The sequence below is a fragment of the Monopterus albus genome, unplaced genomic scaffold (genome assembly GCF_001952655.1).
Source record: "Monopterus albus unplaced genomic scaffold, M_albus_1.0 scaffold75.1, whole genome shotgun sequence".
Classification (NCBI taxonomy): Eukaryota; Metazoa; Chordata; class Actinopteri; order Synbranchiformes; family Synbranchidae; genus Monopterus; species Monopterus albus.
The window spans coordinates 950,456-976,206 of record NW_018127955.1 but is presented as its reverse complement, the minus strand read 5'-3'; the positions used below and the strand labels follow the sequence as shown (position 1 = coordinate 976,206).

The following is a 25,751-nucleotide window of genomic DNA, read 5'->3' as shown; positions in this document are numbered from 1 at the left end:
CTACATGCTGAAAGAGACAGAGACATTTTCAGATAATGGTGAAACATATTACTTTGCTTTTTGTGTATGAGAGACTTCATTATAAAAAAGTCTCATAGCTTTAAAGAATTTTCCTGTTTATTTTACAGATTTTGTTTGTATTTCCAACATACATGGAAAAGGTAATAAAATTACAAAAATATACGGTGAGATTACATGACAAAATTAAAATAAAAGCAAAATCTTATAGCTGTGAATTACCATAAAGTTTTAAAGATTTCCTTTTTTTTTCATAAAAATGTTACAAATATTTACATTTTACTGTTTCACAGTTTGACCTAGTTATCCTAGTTAGTTATCTATCAGTTCTTCATTTTTTCCCAGTTTGACAAACCCATTCATGGTGGAAACTGTGTCTGTAATATATATTAAATTAAGTCTAAGTTTATATTTTTCATAATAATAAAGAAATTATGCAAACCATGGTGAAGGTCAGTAAACAGAGTGATGTGGTGTATGCAATTAACCCTTGTGCTCTGTTCGGGTCTGTGGGACCCGGAGACACATGTCACCTTAAAAACAACAATATATATTTATATATATTGTTGTTTTTAAGGTGACATGTGTCTCCGGGTCCCACAGACCCGAACAGAGCACAAGGGTTAAAGGTTATTATCTTTTTTTTAAGATTAAGATTCTTTGAAATACATAAGATTTCATTTAAAAATTAGGAAGAAAAAACTACATTTAAAATTATAGGAATTACTGTGTTTTTTTGATGATTCTTTGTCATTTTATGGTAATTTTAATATTCCTTTTTAATTTTTTTTTCCAGTGTAACTGTTTAGCTGCCAGGTGAAATGGAGACAATCCCATTTCACAATGAGCATTCCTTGTCTGTCTGCATTGTTGACTGCCTGTTTATACTGCTTATTTTGCATTGTTTGCCCAGTTTGTTGCTTGTAAATACTGTTTATTTTGTTATATTACATAGCCTTATGCTGGTTTACTCTTTAGTTGCCCCTTGCATGGGGATATGTACATGCACATTGAGAGCCGATGTACCAGAGTCAAATTCCTCGTGTGTCCGACACACCTGGCCAATAAAGCTGATTCTGATTCTGATTCTAAATTACTTGTAGGTAGGTGTGCATGCCTATGTCTATCTACTGTACTTGTGTTAGTCTTGTGATAGACTGGCAACCGATCCAGAGTGCACCACACCTCTCACCCAGTATGAGCTGGGGATAGGCTCCAGCCCCACTGCAACTCTGCTCATAATAAGTAGGTATAAATATTACATGAACAGTTGGACAATGTCACATGTGAAATGAATGTTACACATTGGGTGCTCAGTTTTGTCAGGGCTCATACGCCTCATACAACAGCCTTGGCTGCTCACTAATTTGAATTTATGCTCTCACCGCTAGTGCTGATACAGGCCTACTGCCACTTTGCAGCCATCCCTTTGGCAAGCACTGGATCTCGTTACATAGAAATAGCCAGCGGTCTGGTTTGCTTATGCTTGTTATGCAGAGGCTTCAAGATTAAATTGAGACCGGCTTCTTTGGTAAGAGCTCCGTTTTACATTGGATGGGTTCAGAAAAAAATATCTGACCTGCTGTTAAACAAAGCTTTATTTTGCTGAATGCCTGAGTCACGGCTTGTTAAAGTCTCTCCTCTCACTTTCTCTTATCCCCTCTCTCTCGCGCCCACACATGCACACACGCCGCAATTGTGCATTGCTATGATATCTTCCTCTACAGTTGCTAAGCAACTATCTCCCACCTAAATAGCATTGCCCACAGCCAAAGCGCAAGCTTTTTGGATAGGAGTTAAATCCAACATATTTTTAATATGGTAAAATACACAAGCAATTCATTACTCTCAGTTTCAGATGGCTGCAGTGACAGTTAAATTTTAAACATCGCGCTTATACACACCTTAACTATATGCTGTATGTTTGTGTGTTTGCATTTGTTGTGTTTCTTATTTGCTTTCTACCTCAGTTCCAAAATCGATAGTGAAAATGGGTGAAGACTGGGAGGGCCTGTTGGTGGTGTGATGGTGGTGGTGATGAGCCCACTGTTCCGGCTTCCTTCTATAAAGATCCTCGTAGCCCAGAGGAACACGGCCATAATCCTGACGAGGGAGTGTCGGACAGGAGAGGAAAAGCGTGGACGAGGAAAATACAGTTAATTATATTACATCATAACAGATTAATGATAAAATATTTAGATCATGTTGATTAACAATCCAGTGATGATAACGTTAGGTAGGCAGCACATCTGATAATGACCATTTAGAACCACATCAGGCAGTTTTTAGTTGTATCTTAAAGGACTATCCAGACTTTTATCCTTATTTTGTCCCTCCACACTACAGTATATGCAGGTGGTGGATAATTGCACTGGGTTTTCAGTATTGTTTGTTCCTGCATACGTGAGAGATCTTTTTTTGGATGCTGGGTTGCCATAATGCTTAACAGTTCAACGTTGAAAGAATTGGTATTAGAAGTATTGCTGCAAATCTCTAGGAACTATTCTTTGATTATACATATTTTAATTTACACAAACAAAGAATAATTTGTAGTCATGTGTTGTCCAGCAAGATGCAAAGCTTTCACCATCACACAAGCCTCATATTTTCTGCAGCAATCCATCGGTTATGTCCAAGAAATAAACACCTGCTTCTGAAAGGCACACTACTTGCATTTTTTACCACTGAATCGCTTTTTATTATTTTCATCTTCAGTTCAAGTAACTATCATCCCAATTTAAAGTCTAAACTGAGTCCTTTATTACAAATTTCTATCACAGATAAAGTGGCTGCACACACAGCACTGTTGGGAAAAACATGAGAAGAGAAGTGAGTGAGGTAGGCAGAGACATATTTGGGTGAGAAGTGGGAGGACTACAAGGAAGCTGAAGCTCTATGCTGCAGCTCTGTAGCTGGCAGGGAAGGTAGAGGTGAGATGATGTGTGGGTGTAAAAAGAGAAACCGAAGGAAAGCGAATGTTGCTAAAAAGAATACTCTAATAAAGATGTTAATTGTAAGCCAAATAAAATGTTTCATGACAGAGAAAAGAAATACAGAAAAAAAAAATTACTCTTAGAAAATAGCATTACTCATTGATTGTTGTATGTCTTAGAGTGGATTATCTCTGTTTAAGTATGTCTGGGATGAATGTCACCCAAGTGGGAGAAACTATAGGCTAGTAACAATGGGTATGTGTTGTTATCTGAAGATAAATTCCTCACACCAATCAGAAGTGAGTCTTCCCCTTGGCTGTGGTGTAAAATGTGCATTATTTCACCTACCCTGTGCAGCCCTGCACGGTGTTCAGCTCCAGAGCAGTAGTTGCTATCTAGAGAGTTGAATCTCTCCCTGAGTGGAGGCTGGTAGACAGAGGAATGCAGCACTTCGGGAGGCAATGAATTACTCCTGGCATCCTCTCTGTGGTACAGCTGTAACGGCCATCATCATCGGTATGAGTAAAGTTGCAGAGTAATTAAATTGTACAGTAACAACATAGTTAACAGAAGTCTCACCTGAGGCCTCCATACTCTCCTGCTGTCATAGAGAGGAGCGTAAACCCCATGAGCCGGTGTCAGAGAGCCATATTGAGGCTGCCCCGGGTGAGGATGGAAGGTGGGAGGACCCATCCGATCTCTAGGCGGGTGTGGTGGGTACCCCGAGGGAGAGGAGGAAGGCGGGTGTGGCAACTGAGGATCACTGGGGTAAGTGGATAGTGTAGGGCCAATGGAAGGTGGCAGAGAGGATTTTGGGACGTCAGACGATCGGAGGAAGCGAGCCATGCAGGGTTTGTGAGGAGTGTGAAGAGTAGATGGGTAGTAGGAACCTGCTGGGGAAGAGGGGGAAAGGAGAAGGACAAAGGGTGAGAGAAGAGCACATTCACTGGCACCTTCCCAAGACAACAACAAAGTATTGTTTTTAGTTCAAACTTGGGTTTAAAAAACAGACTCACAGGTTGGTTGATAATGGGCTGCGTCATAAGCAGAGTGGGCCTCCTGATAGTAAAGCTCTGATGCCTGAGAAGGATGCGGTGCGTGCAGCATGAACGGTCCATGTTTGGGTATATGAGCACCACCATCACTTCGCCCAACTGCGGTCAGGGGAGATGATGCTGAGGAATGACTGACTGGAGTCCTGGGAGGAGAAATGGTTTTCCTAATGGAAAGAATGGCAATACAAAGAGACAGAATGAACTAATGATTGCCCCGCAGGCTGAGCTGGAGCCTAAAGTTAGACCTCCCCAACAGCATATAAACATTTGACTACTTTTCTGCCAAAATAACATGCAAATATCTATTGTGTGCAAATACACATATTAGTTGACTTGTAAATGTGCATTTGTCTGCAGCAGATTAATTCAAATGTAAATGATAAAAAAATTGACACGATTAATCTTATGAAATCCAACAGTTTTTATTAAAAAAATTCATTTGAAACCATGCATGCAAATATACATTTATTATAATGTCTATTTTTATATTGCTCATTTAGGCAAATCTGACTCCACATAAATAGTAGCATGTAATATTAGGCTTTTCACAGAGTTAAATGCCAACAACAGAATAATCTTACTGTTCTGTAGACCCTGATGTGGTTCTGCTGGTGCCAGATAGTCCACTGGACCCGTTAGCCCCACTGGATCCATTTGGGACCACTCTCTTCATTTCCTCCATCATGTCAGCCCCTCTGGAGATAAGCTGGGTGTGACTCAGCCCAGGAACACCCTCTGCCAGGGTGGCTGTGCTCTCCCCTGCTCCTTTAAGCCCCAGACCTGCAGATCCATCTGTGTGGATGCTGCCCTCCATGGTGAAGGTTTTACCCATAACCCCTGGTGCTAAAGGGAACGCACGGCCCACAGTGCTGCTCTTCTTGTTCCTCAGTCTAAATCTGTAGTGAGAGGTAAGTATGAAAGATTGGGGAAGAATGTGCATGTGCATGCATGCATGTATAGCCCTACTATTGCAATAAAAATGTCACAGAGCACAGCTTGGGAGAGGAAGCTGGGAGAGGCTGTGTGGACACATAAAACAGAAGATTTTTGACGGGCACTGAGCAGCCCAAGTTCACGATAGGTTAGGGACCCTTAATGTAATGTATGTATTTGTCTGAGTTTATCAAACTTCTAATTCTTTCTCATATATGAGCTTTATGTTGAGTACAGAAAAAAGGGAGTGTGTGTTCTGAGTGTATGTGAGAGCTCACTCACTTCTCAAGCTCATCCTGTGTGTGTGCGAATGTACAGTTGGTTCCTCGGGGGCAGCCTCCCTGCTGACGAAGGTCTCGGCACATGCTGGTCTTATACTTGTTGTTGGCCTGAGGCTACAAAGTGCACAAGATTCATCGCCTCTGTTCTTTTTAAGGACACAAGCATTCCATTGCTTTTTTACAGCACATCAGTCTCATGCAATTTTCAGTTATACTGTTCATTTCATTGAAACAATGAAAAATATAAACACACACCTCTCAGTTTGAAGTTGTAGTAGTAATCATATAATGATCAGTTCCAAGTGTAAAGTTCACGCCAAGATGTTAGTTCATGTTGACTATGTTGGCCTGAGGCTACAAAGTGCACAAGATTCATCGCCTCTGTTCTTTTTAAGGACACAAGCATTCCATTGCTTTTTTACAGCACATCAGTCTCATGCAATTTTCAGTTATACTGTTCATTTCATTGAAACAATGGAAAATATAAACACACACCTCTCAGTTTGAATTTGTAGTAGTAATCATTAAACTTGGATAACACTTTATGTTAATAATGATCAGTTCCAAGTGTATAGTTCATGCCAAGATGTTAGTTCATGTTGACTGTTAACAGTGTTTAAATGCTGCGCAGTAAAAGTATAAAGTAACAGAAAATGAAAACACTCAAGTACAAATACCTCAAAGTAGTACTTAAGTACAGTACTTGAGTAAATGTACTTAGTTACTTTCCATCACTGTTTATCTTCCATGTCAGTGCCTGAATGGAGCAGCAGTAGAACTGTGCTTCGTTACTATTCTACACTTTACCACAGGGCTAATGTTTATGACTGCCTGCAGCCCATCTTGTTTCTTGCATCGTTCTGTTGTCTATTTTAAGTCATATACAGTGTTACACCTCAGCCTATCACACCAATGTACCTGTGGAATGTCGTGGCTCTTCTTGCTGAAGTTCTGTATAAATTCCACCAGTCCATGAACCACCAGCTTCACAGCCAGCATCACATGTTCCAGCTCCTCCCATGACGGCGCCAGGGCATCTGCACACAGATCAACAACGCAGTATGTTTAATAGATTATTATCACAGTGCCAAGTCTCGAGAAGGCCTTACATTACAGGAAGGCCAGGTTTCACTAAATCTAAAAATAATTTGGCTGCTACAGTATCCCTTTGAAAATGTAGAAAGAATTACAGAGATCATTAAAAATAGATACCAAAAGAAGACAAATATATAGCTTTGCTAACATTTTCTAATCTTTATCTTCAATTTGGCACTTGCACTTTTTTTATATTGTTGGAAGAAATGCACCACTGCAGACATGTGGTGTACAGTGGCCTAAAAATGTGCATGACATAGACAAATTAATGTACATAATACAATAAATTACAGTTATATAAAATGATGTGTGTGTCCTTTGTGATAATGCAAGAAGCACTTGACTGTTTCAAGACAATATAATAGCTAAATTTAACAGAGAACCACAATACAGAATACATTTCTGAGTGCCATAATATTTTGAACTGAAACACACTGATCTCCCTGCTTAGTCACTGTGATTAACACATGAATCAGTGCTTTTATGTGAGTGCCTGTTTTTATTCTGAGAAGTGTTAATCATTCAGACTTATTAGAATTTATTCAGATGAGTCCTGTTAAACAAAGTAAGGTACCAGGATTGTGGTCTATGTTGGCTAGTAGCTCTAGGTGCTGTCTAAGGCTGGTGAGGTTGGCAGGGTCTCCTGTTCTCTGCAGAACGATTGTCAGCTCCTGAACACTCTTTGCAAACGACTCTGGAGACTGCAACTGGAGCAGAAAACAGAAGAGGTGAATCAGTCTTTAAAAAAATCAATAATGTCTCCTGTGCTTCTGTTTTCTAGAGGTTTGCTACTGTCACCATTAGAAATTTTAAAAGAGAGTGCAGCAATAATGAACATTGAAACTTATGTGGCAAGTGGAACAACAGCCTGGCACTAATGATGAGCACATAAATCATATTAGTACCTTGTCAATGATGGACTGCATATGTGACTTGTGGACAAGGTCTCCGTACAGCAGGGACGACCACTGCTCAGGTGAGATACGTAGGCCTGCCTCCATGGCAATGTGGACAATCTGGGCATCGTGTTCTCTCCTGAGAGACTCGTATGTACGAAACTCTTCCTTCAGCTGCATCAGCGAGGAGTCCTCATCACGCTTAGTCACCTGAGAGGGAGGACAGGTCCAACGGCCAAGGGAAATAAAAAAGAATTGAGACAGGAGAGTGAGAGATGAGGAAGAAAAAGGAAGAATAATGAACCAAAATATCACTTTATCCCAAAAAGAAACTTCACTACACTTCTGAATACACTGTACATGACAATAAAATTAAAATTCAGTAAATATTTAATACATTTGCATTCCATGACATTTATGACATTACATGTCATAAATATTTAGATTTTTGAAGTAGTTTTTTAAAAAATGATACAAAACACTTGAAAGTAGAACCTGCTACTGCATTAATGATGTTTATGAAGGCATCAAATCTGAGATATTATTTATTGTTAGCACCTGAACGGTTAAAATGTACTCGATTAAACATGTGGCATAACTTGTACGGAGCAGTTTTATGTTTGCATCTTTTGGTGTCTTCAGATTACTAAACTCTAATTCAGATCACACAAGGGAATTTCCCTTTCTCAGAATCTGCCCTATGAGTAATCATCACAAGACACCAACACACTTAGCACAGTACTATCTATTGTTTACACATCTAGCTGGCTCAACACTCAAAATTACAACTGGACAGATTTCATCTTTATTTGAGCTCCTGTTGCTGTTGATTCTCTAGAAAGTACTTCTGCACTTTCATCTATCTTTCTTTGTATCTCTGTGCTGCAAGGCAGGGCAACGGGGGCAAATATAGACTTGTGTTACATCACGAGCGGATAGCTGGCATTTCTGCCCTACCAATGATTTCTGTCATCTGATCACAGGTGCACAAATACTCACACATACAAAATATATCCACAGGAGCCAATAAACTTGTTACAGATATGACTGTTATGCAATATAAACTATTATTAGTATCAGAATTTAGGAAGTGATAATACATAACCTTAAAGTCAGTCTAGAGATCATATTAATTTGGAGAGCAATGCGCAGTTGATAAAAATTCCGGCAAACACCTCAGGTACAGCTAATAATATAAAAAGTATCAATCTCAAGCACTGTCTCTGCAGTAAGAGAATATGTGGTGGTGAATGAGAATCTATTTAAACACTCTTCATTTATTCAGGTCATTTTTTATGGCTTGGATTCTTGAGACAGCAGCACACCAAGGCTCTTTTGTTCAGTTTGACTGCAGTCAAAGAGCTGTGGTAAGCCCCATATTGTTTGAAATAGAACCATTAACAATGCACATATTTGTAGGTTTGCTATGTATCTATGTGTGTGTGTGCTCATTCACATTCAGTACCTTAAAGCAGGAGGCCCTGTAGAGCAACTGCACCACATGGCCTATGCTGGTTTTGGAAGCCTGGGGGAACCGAGCCTCGAGCTTCTGGACTACAAACAAAACCAACACCTTCCTGGACAGAGCTGAGCCATCCTCCAGAGCCAGTAAAACCAGCTTCAGTGCATCTTCTTGCATAGCTAATAGAGGTTGGAGAGCAATGTAGAGATAGAGTGAATGACAACAAAACAGGAAGGGTGGGTGGAAGCCCAGAAAAGATTAAGAGCATGAGAAAAGTACATGAGGAGAGAATCAGAGATAATTGTTCAGCACAAACACAGGCAGTCACAGGTCAGTATGCAAATGCATCCCAGCACAGCAAATTTAATGTTCTCCACTGATCAAACAAAGCAGTTCTATATCAACGAACAGTTCTATAGTATTTCTACAGTAGAACCAGGTGTCCTCAGACTTTTACATGAACTCATTCTGTTATCATGATGAGAAAGTTTCCCAGTCAGAATCTGCCCTATGAGTAATCATCACAGGACACCAGGTACCAGCTCCAGCAGTCAATTTGATGAGGCAGTCAGCACTGGCAATTTAGACCATGTATTCAATTCAAAAAGACTTTTGAAAAGAGTGAGTTAAGTTGAAAAGGCTACCAGTTCCTTCAGATTCACACACCCAACAGCAGAGTTTGATGTTTAAAGGTCAAGTATTTCCAGGAGCACTAATCCAACTGGTTTACTGTAACAGTATTTCATGACTTAACAGTATCTCAAAATAGCTCCAAAACTGACTAAATATGAAAAATAATACAATTATATTGTTTGTATTTACAAGTTCTGTATAGACAAAAGTAATAAAAGCAAAAGGTAAGACTGTACTGTATATCAACTATTAGCTGTACATTTTACAGGGTGTGAACGTTTTTTAGTCACATGTGGTTACATTCGAATGTCTTACAAAAACATGTAATTGCCTTTCCTCACAGATGTATGTGTTATACTATTTTGTATAATTAATGTAATGAAAGCACACTCACCAGGTCCCAGGAACTGGCAGCCCCGTGCCCTCACCGCTGCCCACAGGTTGGCAGAGAGTTGCTGGGGGTTCTGGTGCTGCAGGATGAGCTCCGTTACCGTCCGTTCTCCCAGCGACCGGCCTGCCCGCACCGCTCGCACGCGGCCCTCCTCCTCCACCAGCTGGCAATTCACCAAGGTCACCAGCTTCCTCTGCATAGGCCGGCTGAGCACACTCGGACTCAGGGTGGCCACACCTGCACATAGTGATTCCTCTGTAGTAAAACAGTGCCAAGCTTCACCACATTTTGCTTTAGTTATCTTTTTTTATTTGATAGTTTCAGTATAACTCTATCTAATAAAAAACTGTGAATCAAAAAACATACTCTGAACAGAGAGTCTACTACAGCCAGCTACGTACTGTATGCTCTGTAGGCTAATTGAAAGGGCTTTGTATGGAAGTCACCAGTTTTGAAGGTTTATCTTGCTCCTAACTTCCTACCAATTCTCCTTTTTCGTTATTCCCCTTTCTTAAACCAGACATGACAAAGTGCGAACTCTCCAAATAATGCTATTTGCCAGAACCAAAAATCCTTCTTATCTGGTTACGTAGACAGCTGAATTTTCCTTCGCTACTATAAAAGCACAGACACTTTCAGACGTAATGAGAAGTGTGATAAGCACGAATGCCAAAGTACACAAGTGATCAACTACAACCCCCGCACACTGAACAAGAAGAGTGTCTCTTCCACAAATGTCCAAAGATCTCAGAGTCTCAGTTTACCATCAAAGCACACATACATGACTGCACATTCTTACGTGTCCACACTGTACCTTTTGCTCCGCTGATAGGTTTTAGGTAGAGAGCCAGCTCTTCCACACACTCCTTGCAAACCTCATACTGCTCAACCTCTGCTGCACTGCTCAGGCTCACTGGCTGCACATCTGGGACCTATGAGACACACGCCATAGCACATACAAATACATCAACTGTAGCCACCCAGAAAGAGGACAACATTTTGAGTTTGCTGTCTCACGGCGACAGTTTCATTATCACTCATGCAAACATACCTTCTTTCTTCCTGACTCACCTGAGCTCCAACCAGCTGCAGCAGGGCGCAGTTGACTGGCAGCAGGTCGATATCGGTGCTAATTGGTGTCTGATCAAAGGGGCAGGCTTTGCGGTGCAGCTTGTGTAGGCAGGTCTTACACACTGTGTGAGAGCAGCCCAGGCTGATGGGCTGGTGGCCGCTGCTGTCAAACTCATTGTAGCAGATGGGACAGGACAGGAACTCTGTCCACTGGGCTGCCTGCACTGGCATCCTGCCACCACACCGCTGAGGGAGGTTTCACCGAGCTCAGGGTCAATGCATGTCAATGAGCCCCAACAACAGCTCCTGCTCGCCAGTGCCGAGGCTGCCTGTAAGGGAAGAACATAATGATGTGTGTTAGTGATAGGTACTAATTTTAAGTATTTATTGATGGACATATCAATAGCTGTCTTCCTGTGAAGCATTCATAAATAAACAAGTAAGAATATAGTAAAACACAACTGAACTAATACAATGTCTTCCTAGAAGTTTAAAAATGCTTAAAATGTCATAACAGCTGATGATAACTATAGTATAATTTATTATAATTAACACTTTATTATACTGTATGCTTATATACCTCTTATATATGTAATAAAGGGGTGGGGGGGTTAAGTGTTAACATAATTTAGGATAGTACCCTACATAGAAGTACGGAGGGGCTACAAAATCAACAATACTTTTCCTAAATACATCAGCAAATACTTGATACAAATATTTTCAGGCAGAAAGTTGTGAAAACTTTGCAAAAATTAGCAGACAATGACACAATATCTGGTATGAGCTTCAGTGCCCAGCAGATATAGGAGCGGCATTAATGTGATTACTTTGTGCTCTGTTAAGTGCAATAAGCATTTAGCTAAGTACACAGGCAGTCTTCAGCCTCTCTTGCCATAAACATCATAAATTTATTTAATCTAATGAGGACAATAAAAAGGCCTCTCCATCGCTCTCATTACTTGCCAAAATCACAAAATATATTGAATAAAAGACTGCACATAAAGACCTCACGGTGAACACAATTTGGACAGTGTTAGGGGAATTTGTTTCACTCATCTCATTATAAACGTAGGTGAAAGATTATTTAATCCATATCATAGGATACCAGAACTATATTTTGATTATTACGGTGTTTGAAATCAACTCCTAAAATATGTGCTGCTCCTGAACTCAGATAGTCCCCATAATAAACACTTTCTTGATGTCCAAACAACTTTCTGTAGCTGATTGTTTCCAAATTCTTCTAGCTGAAGGACCAGGCCAGTGTAGATAACAACAATATAATTTAAAAAAACGAATCAACTTTATATGACTATGAAATAAAATCAACTGTAAGAGAGCAGCTTTGCTTTCAAAGCCAACAAAACAGCCAACACAATAACATATGCTGAAAGAGTGCAAAGGTCAAATATTATTTAGTGATGAAGGCAATTGCCTACTTTAGAGCTAAAAAATAATAACAAAATAAAATATTGTGGTGCTTTACCTATTGCATGTCATCTTGTATGCTACTGTATCTTATTAACCAAAAGCCAAACGTCACACAGACGTGCAAAAATAAAGCCCAAGGTCCTTTTGACTCTGTTATGCAAAGTGTGTTCGACACGACATGCGGACAGCCAGCACCTGTTGCTTTTAGTCTGTTACATCTGTACAAACTGCTCACCAAAAGTAACAGCTGGAACAGAGCAGCTGCCATAAAAATGTTTTTAAAATGTATCTACTGCAGTCAAATGGGTTTAGAGACTAAATAATTCACAGAGAGAGAGAGGGAGTAAAAATAATGGAGTACTAAAGAGGACAAAGCAGCTCAACTGCCTGACTGTACGGGTTTAGACATTATGTTGCAGAGCCCATGAATGGATTACACAAACTATTTACTGCACAAAGAAACGTTTACTTATCAGTTTATGAACACGCTGTACGCCTGTGTCCCATGAGAAATCCGTACATGTGTTGAAAAATAACCATAAATAAACACTCGACATTTGCCAGTAAACCTTTATGAACAGAAAGCTGTATATCTCTACAATACAACCGCGCTAACTCCAATAGAAAGAGAAAGAGGAAGTGTGCGCATTACGCACGACTTGTGCGCTACATTAAGTGAAAAATATATCCAGAGCTTCACCACAAAACACATTTTAATTTCTACGTATCATATATATGGCGACGTTCCAGTTATAGGCCTAACAGAGCACGCACCTTCCAAGCCGCCCGCAGCGCGGGCTGCCCGCGTTGCCTCCTTGACCGCGTGGACAGCTCCGCTCTGTTCTCGCGCGTCATATTTCCTTCCGCGAGGAGTCCAAAAGTACAGTAACTCCGCTTACTGCCATTATGGCCCACAGAGTGCCGAACCACCGCATGAGGAAGAATGAGGTGTCACTCGTGAGGTGAAACGGGTTCAGGAGTACGTTTGCAACCGAGGAAGGTGGAGAGTTTTATCTTTCTCTGCGTTCGCAGATTAGGGAGCGGTACAAACTCTGGGAGCAATGACAGCCACCTGTTCCTGCTCTGAGCAACTGCTACATCCTGTTTTTACAGGGGGGCCTGGCAGAAAGCTGGTCTTAGCTTTTGCTCTACCTCTGCCGCTCTCTGTGTGCACGCATGACTGGATACAAGTTTGTACACTGCTACATAATTGTTACTGTAGATTAATATGCACAAGTACGCACATTACACGGGGAGTGCAAAGTATCATGATATGAAGGAGAATTCCATTACCTGCATGAATGGATCACTACTCTTACATGGAAGTATGCATCATGCACACAATTATGAGTAAGTAGTCTTGTGACAGGGAGAAGTGGGTGTGTTGTATTATTGCAGCAGACCTCAACTTCCTCATCAGCCTCTTCTCCCTCTGTGATTATTGTAAAAGGAGGAAATCAACCTGTGAGCTCTGTTTGTAATTCTTCCAGACATGTTCATGCCTGCAGTTTACCCTGAGTACATAACTGACTGCTTAGAACACTGATATTTGAAACACACCCAAGCATCATGAAGATACATTACACTGAAACCGACCACTTTTAAGAGTGAGATAACTCTAAAAATGTTTAAAGGAGGCTTTGTAGACCTAAGCAGTGATTTGCCATAGTGGCCTGTTGAGCCACCCACTCTACTTTGCGGAGGATGAGAAGAACATTGTGTCTTTACAGCCAACAGTTGGCGAGCTATCATCTAGCTCAGGACAGCGAGTCCTCATTTGGCCCACTATGTCAAGGGGTGGGGGGCATCTGGAGTTTCCTCTGGCATGTGTCAGAGAGAAAGAGAGACAGGAAGAGAAAGAGAGAGGTTATTTTTAAAGTGTTTTCAGAACCTGAGGTAACAGCTCTTTTTAACATTCTGAGCCATCCTCACTTTTCAAGCGTCTTTGTGTTTGGACTTTCACTTTAGGCCATATATGATTGGATTAGCTTAAGGGTAGAGTTGATGTTTTCACCATTTCTGAGCAAAGTCAGCAAAAGAGAAAGTTCAAAGAAAGAGGTTAAATAGAGTCATTTTGGTATAGCATGGGAAAACGGGCTTTTCAAGCCTCAGTTTGCATCAAGCATAGAACTTTGCAATGGTTTCCCCACATAAACATTGTTAGGTAATTTCTTAGTTAGATAGATATGGATTAGAGATCTGTTGTATTAGAAGATGTTTAGTGCAGCAGGATGTCTTCCTCAGGCTGTTAAATGCAAGGACAGTTAAGGCAGAAAGTCTTCCGTCAGGGACGAATGTTATTATGACGGTAAAAGTAACCATAATATTTGTCTTAATGTGTAATGTTATGTCAAATTGTTTTAGATACACACCACGAAAACAACAGCCACACACATTATTTTCTTCATGTTTTGTCTACTGCTCTGCTCAGCTGCCAAGCTGGCATATCAGGTGACGTCACGGTTCGACAGCCCAGAAAGGCTTAATATTGTATAGCAATGCGTGGTTCGGGGTCTTCCTGCTTCCGGGCTGCTTTGGCAGGCTGGGGGGTTGGAAGATCTCTGGACTGGAAGTGTGGATTCTTGCCTGTGACCCTTAGAATAAACCAGCACGGATATATTTTTTATATACTCAAGTGGTCTGAGTCGTCCCTCTGAGTTCCTGGTTTGAAAGAACCAGATGAGGCTTTATAATGGTTTTTAGCCTTTAACATGGACCCTGAAAACAGCAGCAGATTGAAGCAGAATGTAGCAGTTGGCCAATGAGGCTCATCCAAGCAGTGCACACCCACAGGACATGTACGATTGGGTTATTGGAGTTAAGGTTACACATGCAGCGGATGTAGCTGTTACGGGGTCCTCACATGTTGTGTCTCTATGTTGCTTTGTCTATATATTCTTGCAGGCAGACGTTTCTGACTGTGCTGTGCCATGGCATTTCATGTCCTGTTATTTTGCAACTCCAACGTGAGTATTTCTTAGGCCTAATGGAGTCAGGTAGCCCTACCCCTCTATGTGTGGAGAGACATACAGTATCAAGGACAACCGTGCCACATTAATTTGTGTATAAATAAAATAACTAATGGGTCTGTGTTAAGTGGAGAGCAAATGATTTGGATTTTAAACCAATTTCTCCAAAACAGTGCCCAACTGATACGGAGTTAACAACCTGTTAAAGTATGTCTGACAGACTCTGACATTCACTTTGATACATGTATCTAAGACAGAGGTTTACCCAGTTTTGCAGCTCATCATTGCCCAGTATCATATAACTGTAGTCTTGGGGGCGAGGGGTCGTCTATCATGAGCGTTTTCTTTCTTTTTGATTTGTATTGCCCCCTCTAGTCTTCACTCTATAAACTAGACTAGGTGAGAACATATGTGTAAGATGTTTGAGCAGTTTGTAGAGAAATGAGCTGTCTCACTGCCTGCTCCTGCATCTAATGGACAAACACTCATCCTCATATCAGTTAGAAACTTTTCTGCTACACACAAAAAGAGCAAAAAAGACACACACTTACACACCAGCACTGAGCAGAGGAACTCCCGGCTCCTTCTTACTGTCACAGTGATCGCAGATTTAGAGTTGTCTGTAGTGTGTGTGTGTGTGTGTGTGTGTGTGTGTTTGTAAACATGTGAGAGGTGTGTGTACGAATAGGCACATAATCACATGTGACTACACTGCATTTGCTTGGGTTGGTGTTTATCACTCATATTTGTGAAACTAAGATAATCCATGAGAATTCCATCACTTAAAAATATTAGCACAAAGATAAACACTATAATTATTACTATCACTACTATTATTATTATTATTATCACAGTTCAAAACAGTATCACTACTGCAATTTGTTCATTTTCAGGATGATGTGCTCACACACTTTTGAAACTGAGCTTTGGATTTTAAAACATTTAAATATTTCTCATGACTCACTTAATGACATTTTAGATTCCTCCCACACAATCCTCTCTACAACATGAACCGGAATTTTAACATAAACCCAACTGCAGAGCCTTCACCACAGCCCCGTGGGAACAAGCGTGGGTAAAGCACATGACTGAAACTTCACTGAAACTAAAATACTGCATTATCAGTTTAAAGTCAAGCAAGCTAAGAAGAAACATAAATCCTAAGATGCATTTGTGCTGGCAACAAAGCTAAACACATGAAACAAATGAAATCAAATTGTGCTTATAGAAAACAAACACGCTAAACTTTCTATTTCTCCCCTGTAAAGTGAAAGCAATTCATGTATCCAGAGGGAGGTACTGGTGGTGAACGACTCAACACGCACGCAAACACCTGCTAACAACAGTAACAAAACACTGCACTGCACGTGCAGCCTGCAACGAGAAGGCGCATCACGACACGTACCCGTTGTGTGAAATCTGGAATGTGTTATTCCGCAGTTTATGACAGGATTACTACGGTTGCTTCACCGCGTCTGCTCACTTGCGTGTGGGCCTGGGCGATTATTTATTCATTATCCCTGTCATCATTGCGTGTGTGGGGGATGCATCTGCATGGAAAGCATGCAGGGCAATCATACAGCTCACATCGTATTATACATGACATATAGTAAATGCCTACTTTATTGCCATAGATAGGTTTGCAGTAACAGGAGCAACCAAGAATAATGCAATTTGTTACAGCCTCGCATCAGCATATATGTTCGCTCCAGTGGCAAATAAGAGGGTTATAGAGTAACCTCCGATGTGACAGGCTGCCGCACACTTAAACTTTATGATGACAGTGCTGTATTTCAGGCTGAAGACTGTTGTAGGTAATATGCAACACCTGAGCTAAAACCACCTCGCTGTGACTCAGGACGCAACTTTGAGATCATCGATAAATGTTACATTTGCACACATTTCTGTCACCACGCTCGGAAGGTAGCACCAACCAGTGTCCACCATTAGCAGCATATCTACAATGTCATGTTATATTTAGAGAGCGCAATGAACTCTTTCTAGAAAACCCTGGTTTGCATATAAGATACATGCGGATAATGTCAATACAGCCTGCCTTCTTCTAATAATCCCTCAGCACCAGTTGCAGATATTCGTGATGGGCTGGCAGCCGAATACTTCCAAGGATAATGATACATTTCTGAAATCTGCAGCTACTAGATTTTCATTTTCAGATGAGTAAAGGAAAAACAAGTAAACAGCCCTAAAATGTCAAAGGCTGTGCACACATCAAACAAAATCTCAGGAGAAAGTAGCGCGCACCTCCGGAGAAGTCACTTACCTCACGCACGAAACCAGAGCACTAGAATAAACATATTCATTTACATCCATAAAAAATGTCATCAATTGCAAAACAGCCAAAGCAGCCAGCCCAGAGAGGTACTTCTTGTTGCGAGAGCCGTATGGCACTGCATGTCAGGGCATTAGCGACAGGTCCTCTAGTCCACTTTAGATCGTCTCCTCCCTCTCCAAAAGTACGTGACGGACACGTTTGCTCAGGTACAGTGAGCCACACACCCTAAGCTTGACAAACCGCGGCTGAGAGAGGAGATAGTAGTATCGCTCCGCCAGTGATGGTGCCTGAACTGCGTCGGCAGAGAGCTGCTGCTCAGCTACGCATCATACATAGTCTGCCCAAGAGGCGGATTTGTTAACACTCCGACAGTTCAGCAAATCATACTTGTGCGTAACCGCCGGAGGGGCGCTGTGCGGCACTATTTTCATGTTGTGAGCAAGGATAAAAAGATGTAAAGGGGCAAGCCGGAACAAGCCGCTTTTCGAGGCGTGGGCTGCCTGTTTTTAAAGGAACAGAGCGAGAGGCAGCGCAGCAGAGGATGCGCTTCGGCAAGTGCGCCTGTCAAGAGGAAGTTCAGACACACAAACACAAACACAAGCAGTTCCATTTCGCTTTATTGCAGCCCTGCGATTTGAGCAGCGGAGTAGCGGAATAAATAGCATGCTTAAAGTCACTTTGCTTTTCAGCATCTATTTAGCCTCCCATAATCTGACCATACATAAACACATTTGATCAGGCTTCAGAAACACTCAATTTAAAAAATGGTCAAATTTGGCTACCCTTGTCGATGCTAGACAAATATATTCTATGCAATATATATCTGTGCAAATATATTCAGACGGCTTTTATGTGAAATATAATCCAGTTGTTGTATATTTATTACTGTTGACCTAATAGCTCACACTTGAGAGAGGATTTTTGTATAGGCCAGGCAGGGGCGCCGCTAGCAGTTTTGGGCCCTATGAAAAAATTTGAAGTTGGGCCCTCTACCTCACCCATCTGTGGGCCCCCAAAGTTCGTGGGCCCTTAGAATCATCCTAACTTTCCACCCCTAACGGCGCCCGTGAGGCCAGGTCAGTAAAACAATCTTACCAAGGCTGTAATTGTAGGCTACTGGGCCATCATTATGCAAAAGAAGCTCAGTTTAGTCAAACAGTTCATTTATCCATCCATCCACTATCTATACCTCTTAATCCTGGAGTCGGTCCCAGCTGACACTGGGTGAGAGGCGGGGGTACACCCTGGACAGGTCACCAGTCTATCACATAGAGACAAACAACCACACACACCCACATTCACTCCTACAGGCAATTTAGAGTCATTAATCAACCTAAGCTGCATATCTTTGGACTGTGGGAGGAAGTACCCAGAAAGAACTCACACAGGCACAGGGAGAATATGCAAACTCCACACAGAAAGGCCCCGGGTCAGCCCGGGCTCAAACCGGGAAACTCCTTGCTGTGAGGCGACAGCACTAACCACCGCTCTCCTTCCCATCTCTATTTGTCCATCTGTGTCACATGACCTTCTAGCCTGTTTCCTGTGTGTAAATGTGGCTGCATCAACATGACGTGGAGACAACCAGCGGAATGAATGGACAGCTGCACGCAGTGCCTTCAAAGTGTTCATTCAAATTTATCTGAAGCTGTCAGTATGCTAGTGTTTTCTAAATTGCACTGTTAGTGAGAGATGTATCTGAGTTTCTTTTACAACAAAGTAAGCCAAACATTATGTCAAGAAGTTCAGTCCTTCAGTGCAGTTTTTCATATGCACACCTTGTGTAATACGAACACTATAGACACTATGCTATAGCAGCTGGTTCAGACTACACTATCTCAACAGATACTGGATGGGTTGCCATGACATTTGTGGTGTCTAAAGGATGATCACAAATGAAAAAGTTGGTTGATTTTATCTTGTTTATATTGCTGTAGTATTTGCAAAGTATTCTGATGAAGGTATCGGAGTGGATACAATTGATGTTTTCATTTATCCTTCACTGTATTTCAGTGTAATCTCTGTCTTCTGTTTTCTGTCAGTCACAAACTCACATATTAGCCCTAACTTCTGTACTGAATACACATAAATACACCATGCTTTCATTATTTGTCAGCTCTCAGACTTGCAAATTTTCCTAACAACTAGTGTTTCCATTCACTGAGATGAATGATGATGACATTTCTGGGCCATAAGGATAAAAGAAAAGGAGACACATGAAGGGTAGGGATGAAATGAGAGAACATGGAAACCCTCTCAGCCATACAGGGGAACCCATTCACTTATAATGTAATGCCCACTGAGCTGCACACACTTTCAGTGACATCAAATGCAGAAGAAATGCTGATCTATCTTATAGTATTCCCAATTTCATTAATGAGAAGTGCAAATAAGCAATATTCTTTAAAATTATGAATGCATGGCAGCGATAATTACAGCAAGGTTCACTCAGACATGTTTGCATTGTCTTCCTAAACGTTCAGATAACATTTTCTATTGTTGATAGTTATATACGGCTTATCTTCTTGGTAAAGCAGAATAATCTTTACCTGTAGAGGGAGCTGAGGCTCATATTTAGCCTGTACACATCATAAAATGTAAATGATATCTCAAAGGTGTTGAAAACAATTTCAGTTTCAATCATCTGTGAGATTACATTCACTCCTATACATTGCAGATGATATGCCATGATGAATTGTGTCCATTGCATTCTGTAGGACATAATTCAGTATAGTTTATCCACAGAGATCAGGCAAACACTGCAGAAAGCAATGAAAGGTCCTTTTCCTCTATCCTCCATTAGCCAGATGTTACAGTGCAAATGCATTAACTCAGCAATTCTCAGTCTGTATGAAGAAAGAAAGTTTGCACAAATGTTTAAAAATATGAATGTTACACAAGTTAGATATTTTTTTTATTTTAATACATCACTCTCTGAGTCAGGGTAATGTTTGTCATATAGCTTATTGTGCTTTCTGGCACCTTGTTTACCATCCTGCCAAAATAATACAGAAACAAACTTTTAAACCATAAAAATCAATTGCATTAACTAAGCTAAAACTGTTTATCGTCAGTCCACAGGCTCCTCCAGCACATTTTGCAGGCTACCCTTTACATGAATCTCCTTCAGGTGGCGCCTGAGACCTGGCTTGTGCACAAAGAGCACAGCACAGTGGTTTCACTTATGGGGCTTATTACCTGTGTTCAGATTGACATGGTCTTGCAAGTGTGGCTTTCTGGGTAGATGTACTGTGGCACAGCAGGCATCTGAAAAGCTTGACGCCAGTGTGTACACTCAGGTTTCTCTTCTGGGAAAAGTATTTCCAGCAGACCAAGCACAGATACTGTCTGTGTTCCTTCAAGTGTCCCACATAGCTCTCTAGACGCTGGTTACACCTCCTGCACAGCTATGGCCTCTGGACCAATGTGCTGCCTGAATCCTCTGTCAGCTCATCTCAACAACAGCGACGCTGACAAATGTGCTCTAGAGAGGCAAAACAGACTGGAGTCCATTGGCTTCTTCCTTCACCTGCTTCTTCATCTAGGTTTTGGGAGCTTTCAGCCACATCTTTATGTTGAGTAGAGCTTCCTGAAGCATATACCGTCTCTGACAGCTCTGATAGGGCATGGCTTACCATACATCATAGAGCATCTCTAATGAGGTGAACCTGACAGGAGAGCTTGTTGTTGTGTGAACTGGCTGAATGCCTCCACTTTCTCTTAACTCAGGGGTGTTGAAACAATGTGATGGTTCTTCAGGTGACTCTGTTGTAGCTTTAACCACGCTCCTGCCATCTCTAGCTTTCCTCAGTCCTTAGCTGACCCTCAGCTGGAATGAATTAATACACCTCTCCCTTCCTCAGTTATTGCATCATAGATTGTTGTACTGGGCTGGACTGCATCCCTTTCCTCCTGACATTTGAAGCTGGTACCTGGCCAGCCACTATTCTGCTGCTGGACTTCTTCCTCTGATTGTCTCCCCAGGTTCAAGAAGGCCTGGGTCAGACTGAGGATAGTGGGGTGCACCTCTCTACCACCTGGCTCATCTGGAGCACACTGGCTACAGTCAGGTAGCTCATTAAGTGTCTTAGAGGGACCTGCACCTGTAATAGATACAGCTGTGTAATGGAAACCAAGGGAAGCAGTCAACCAACAGCACAAGATTCCCATCAAACTTCCTCTTGCAACCTTAAGAGACACATCCAAAAATAGAACTAATACTACTGATTGAGGTTGTCTCAGTCATCCTGTAACTTTTCATTTCACTTTCATATCATGAGTCTCATTCTTATGTTGTTATAACAGTATGTTTTGTGTCCTGCCATTCTGATACTCTTGACAATGAAATAGACCATGAACTGTGACAGAACGGAGGATTCTCCTCTGTTTTTATACTTTAAGAGTTCAGAGGAATTGTAGATTATATTGTACCTGTAGGAGCCCACCGTAGCAGGGCAAACTCTTGTCAACCTCTACACTGGAAACTACACCTAGATACAGCTCTGCCAGGCCTACATGGGGCAGAATGCTGCAAGTACCAGCAGGTATACAGTAAAAGTATGAATGGAATATCAACAAACGGCACTGTACTTAAAGCATAAAGAAATTACACTAAAAGATTATAGTACATTATATATTTTATAACTGTATTATTATCATTAGCAGGCTGGAATATTGTTTGATTAAAAACAAGAAGTTAATTATATATCTTTGGACAGTGGCCTCTCATCATTTGCTTAATATCTTGTATTTCATATCTCCTCTATTGTTAGCATTGTGCTTGTCATTTCCCGCAGGCTATCTGATGCAAAACATGAACTACCACTGCAAGTGCATATATTAGTACATAGTTATATAGCATATTTATATAACTTATTGATAAAATAAATTGAAAGAGCATTTTATTTGTCAGAATCCATGAGGTTTGCTGGGTGAGGCAGTTTTAAAAGTGACACTGGGACAACAGCTGGGACATTTCACCAGTCATTTACTTGTTTTTGTTCAATGGATATTCTGCAATAACACAAAAACACTCACATAGCAAACTACTGTATTCTTATGCTTACTTTATGTGTCCCACTCAGGCTTTAAATCACCCATGTATAAAGTACTGTAGCACAAAATTACACTTCTCACATTAAAACGCAGCTTGTGCCATGTGTGCATAGATCATATTTAACATAAATGTGTTTTCATATATTTCCAATTTTTGACAGTTTTGACTGTGGGGCCATATTCAGACAACTTATGACAGAAATGTAAGTCCAGGATAGGTATTTTTATGTTTCATATGTTATTATAACTAATTACACAAAATAAACATTGTCTTCCAGAACGGAAAGACTGTTTTCCTGTAAATGTGTCCTTTGTTCAGTCTTCCCTTCTGTGTCCGTCCAGAATATTGCTAGAGGGGATTCCAGTAGTTTGTAGTGTAAAAAAGAAACTTCTGCGTCAGACACGGAAGCAGACAACCCTAATACAATGTGGCAGAAAGCAGGGTGGACCGGTTGGAGGCATCCTGCTCCTCCCTCACCATCACCATAGTAGACTGTAACGTATCTTACTCATGACTCAGACAGTCAGCGTGAGAAAGGCTACTTGCCCTAAGCTGTCTGTTACGCTTTTCTATCGAAATTCAAGCGAAAATGACGAGCTCATTTAAAGTTGGCGAGCAGTCGTCATGAAGCGTTCAAAGGAAGAGTTAAGGAAAAAATGCGAAGACCGATGGGATGGCACCTTATTTGTTATTAGCAGCTCACCGTTAGGTCGTCAGTGGCTTTAGGTGAGGCGGAGAGCTCGTCCTGTCACCAGGCTGACTGTTGGACTACAAAGACCGAGCGCCCTGCGTCGACTTCGGAAAAGCCGAGCAGCGAGAGCGCATCAGAGGACGCCAGGCAGAGTAAGCTGTGTTCTCCAGTGTGGATGAAGTGCGCGGTCGTGGTTGTGGCACAGCAAGCAAGCAGATGGAAATAATAAGACTGCTTGCTGTACATTTGTTTATGTGATTAATGGTTCAATAAACATAGAAGTGTTGAGGAAAAGAAGGGAACCAGAGATCCATAGGTTGTTACATCCTGTCATTATTCATTTGCTCCATCAGCAGATGCAAAATTTCAGTATGTTTATCCACACTCAGTTTGTTATTGTAAGTACACTAGAGCTGGAGCCATTAATCGATTAGTTAATCAACAGAAAGTCAATAGGCAACAGCAAAAACTCTATTTCCTGCTTCTTTAATAACATTTGAAGTTTAAAGGTTACTTAAGTAAAAGCACAAAAGTATTAGCATTAAAATATAGTTAAAGCATCAAAAGTAAAAGTGCTCAGTGGTGGAATGTAACTAAGTACATTTATTATACTTGATGACTGATTGCAGAGCTGTCTGCATTGGCTTTAACAAAGTGTACTTAATAAAGAGGCAGCTGTGTGTACATTTAGTTTGTTGATGCTGCTGCCACAGTATAAAAATAGATGTTTACCCTGTAAATCTTAGGTTCTGGTTAGTTACTTCTCTTCAGAGTAGTCAGTTCATTTTTCAGTTTGAGCTTCATAATGCGGGCTCTGTTTTCTGGTTTTGAGACAGGGTGTTGTGCTGTTTGCAGTGTTTTACTCATCCCCAACCAAAAGCACTAATAATAATACAGATTCTCAGACTGACTCTGTACCACATTAAGGGAACTGCTGGCTTGTGGGATTAACGCTTGTGTTAACATATGTAGCAACAAGGATATACTTAGTTATCTGTTTTAGGGTTAGACATGCTATAAATAGTATCCTGTAAATGTTTTAATGTTCAAGCAAGCGCACGCAGTCCTCTGGTTTTTTATGTGATGATTTAATTTTATAGGCACTGTTGATTCATTAGGCTACTTGTCAAAGCACTTAAAGACAATTTAGCAACTTTATTTAGGTGTTTACTGGAAGAACGGTGTCAGTATCACAGACCTTTAGACAGTTGTGGGGAAAGTACATCATCACCGAACATGTGTAACATTCTGCACATTTTATTCAGGTCACATACAAAAACAGTACAAAACTGTACAGTCAGCTGCTGTAGCGGAGAAAAATTAGTTGGTTAGTTTAAACTAGAACAAGTAGAAATAGCAAAGCTACAATTGCATGTTTTCCATGTCACGTTTCAGTACAAAACCAGGAGTGTTCACAGAGATAGGGAACCACAGACTTGCAGCTACATCTCAACACAAGAGCATGAAAACATCCCACACTGTGCTGTGGTTTAGTGAATGAAATGTGAAATAGCCTGCGTTTCCCGGAGCCTTGATTCATTTACCTTTAGAAGCATGCCGCTTTAGGCACCTTTACTGAATTTGTCACGGGTGACTGAAAATCCTTGCAAACAGATCTCACAGTTTGCAGCTAACTGTATATATTCTATTCTGTTTATATTCTCCTATTACTTTATCTGTGGTTTTTGACCTGTAGACATTGCAGTGAACAAATATTTTTTAAGGAATGATGTAAGTGTATGATAGAGGCCAGTGCAGTGCTGAATAATGAGCATGAGGGATATTTGTGCTCAAACAGCCTGAAATGTATTTTTTCATTGTGCCAGTGAACCCTCAGGAATTACACACAGGTATCAGGGCATAACATATTTAGTGTTATGTTAGGTTCTAACCTAAACTGGAAAAGTTCTCTGACAAAGCTGCTCGTAAGGCCTCTTACTCCTAGTTTATTTTTCCCTCTCGTGTTGGAAAAGCAAATATTTATAACATGTGTTTCTCATGAAAGGTTGTTTTATGAAGCAACAGCTGTACAGAAGTGGTTTTTCTAACAGTAAGCCATGGATCAGTAAGGATGTGAAAATGGCTATTAACAGGAAGAGACTGTCATTTGCAAACAGTGACAAGGTCCAGTAAAAGTATGCATAAGGGTTTAAAAAGAGCTATTGGGCAGGAGAAACGGGAGTATAAACAGAAAATAGAGGGGACATTTTTGAACTGCAATAGTAAGGCTCCTTGGAACAGCCTTGAACTCATTACTGGCTGCGACTCCCATAAGGAGGGATCTATGGAAGAAAAGTTTAGTCCTAAAGAGGCTAATATGCTTTTTTGCCAGGCTTCAAATCAAATCAAATCAAATTTTATTTGTATAGCGCCAAATCACAACAAAAGTAATCTCAGGACACTTTACAAAGTAAGGTCTAGACCTTACTGTTATCACTATTACTACAGAGGGAAAACCCAACAAATCCCCCTTCAGCAAGCACTTGGTGACAGTGGGGAGGAAAAACTCCCTTTAACAGAAGAAACCTCTGACAGACCCCGGC

The 25,751-nt window shown here is 40.9% G+C and overlaps 2 protein-coding genes across 2 annotated transcripts in view; one reads left to right on the top strand and one right to left on the bottom strand.

Moving 5' to 3' along the window:
* Window positions 1-17,837, bottom strand: part of rc3h2 (ring finger and CCCH-type domains 2) — a 24,472-nt gene extending 6,635 nt beyond the window's left edge. The window contains exons 1-15 of the mRNA XM_020605986.1: window positions 17,450-17,837; window positions 10,769-11,097; window positions 10,512-10,629; window positions 9,701-9,934; window positions 8,677-8,852; window positions 7,221-7,421; window positions 6,890-7,022; window positions 6,139-6,257; window positions 5,222-5,334; window positions 4,588-4,902; window positions 3,968-4,170; window positions 3,531-3,841; window positions 3,300-3,446; window positions 1,977-2,121; window positions 1,211-1,250 (exon numbers count right to left, since the gene is read on the bottom strand). Of these exons, the coding sequence (XP_020461642.1) occupies window positions 1,211-1,250; window positions 1,977-2,121; window positions 3,300-3,446; window positions 3,531-3,841; window positions 3,968-4,170; window positions 4,588-4,902; window positions 5,222-5,334; window positions 6,139-6,257; window positions 6,890-7,022; window positions 7,221-7,421; window positions 8,677-8,852; window positions 9,701-9,934; window positions 10,512-10,629; window positions 10,769-10,999 (2,486 nt within the window). The 5' untranslated portion in view covers window positions 11,000-11,097; window positions 17,450-17,837. The remainder of the gene's footprint in view (window positions 1-1,210; window positions 1,251-1,976; window positions 2,122-3,299; window positions 3,447-3,530; window positions 3,842-3,967; window positions 4,171-4,587; window positions 4,903-5,221; window positions 5,335-6,138; window positions 6,258-6,889; window positions 7,023-7,220; window positions 7,422-8,676; window positions 8,853-9,700; window positions 9,935-10,511; window positions 10,630-10,768; window positions 11,098-17,449) is intronic.
* Window positions 17,838-22,919: 5,082 nt separating this feature from the next.
* Window positions 22,920-25,751, top strand: part of jak2a (Janus kinase 2a) — a 31,765-nt gene continuing 28,933 nt past the window's right edge. The window contains 1 exon segment of the mRNA XM_020605983.1: window positions 22,920-23,360. The gene's annotated coding sequence lies outside the window, so the exon portion shown is untranslated.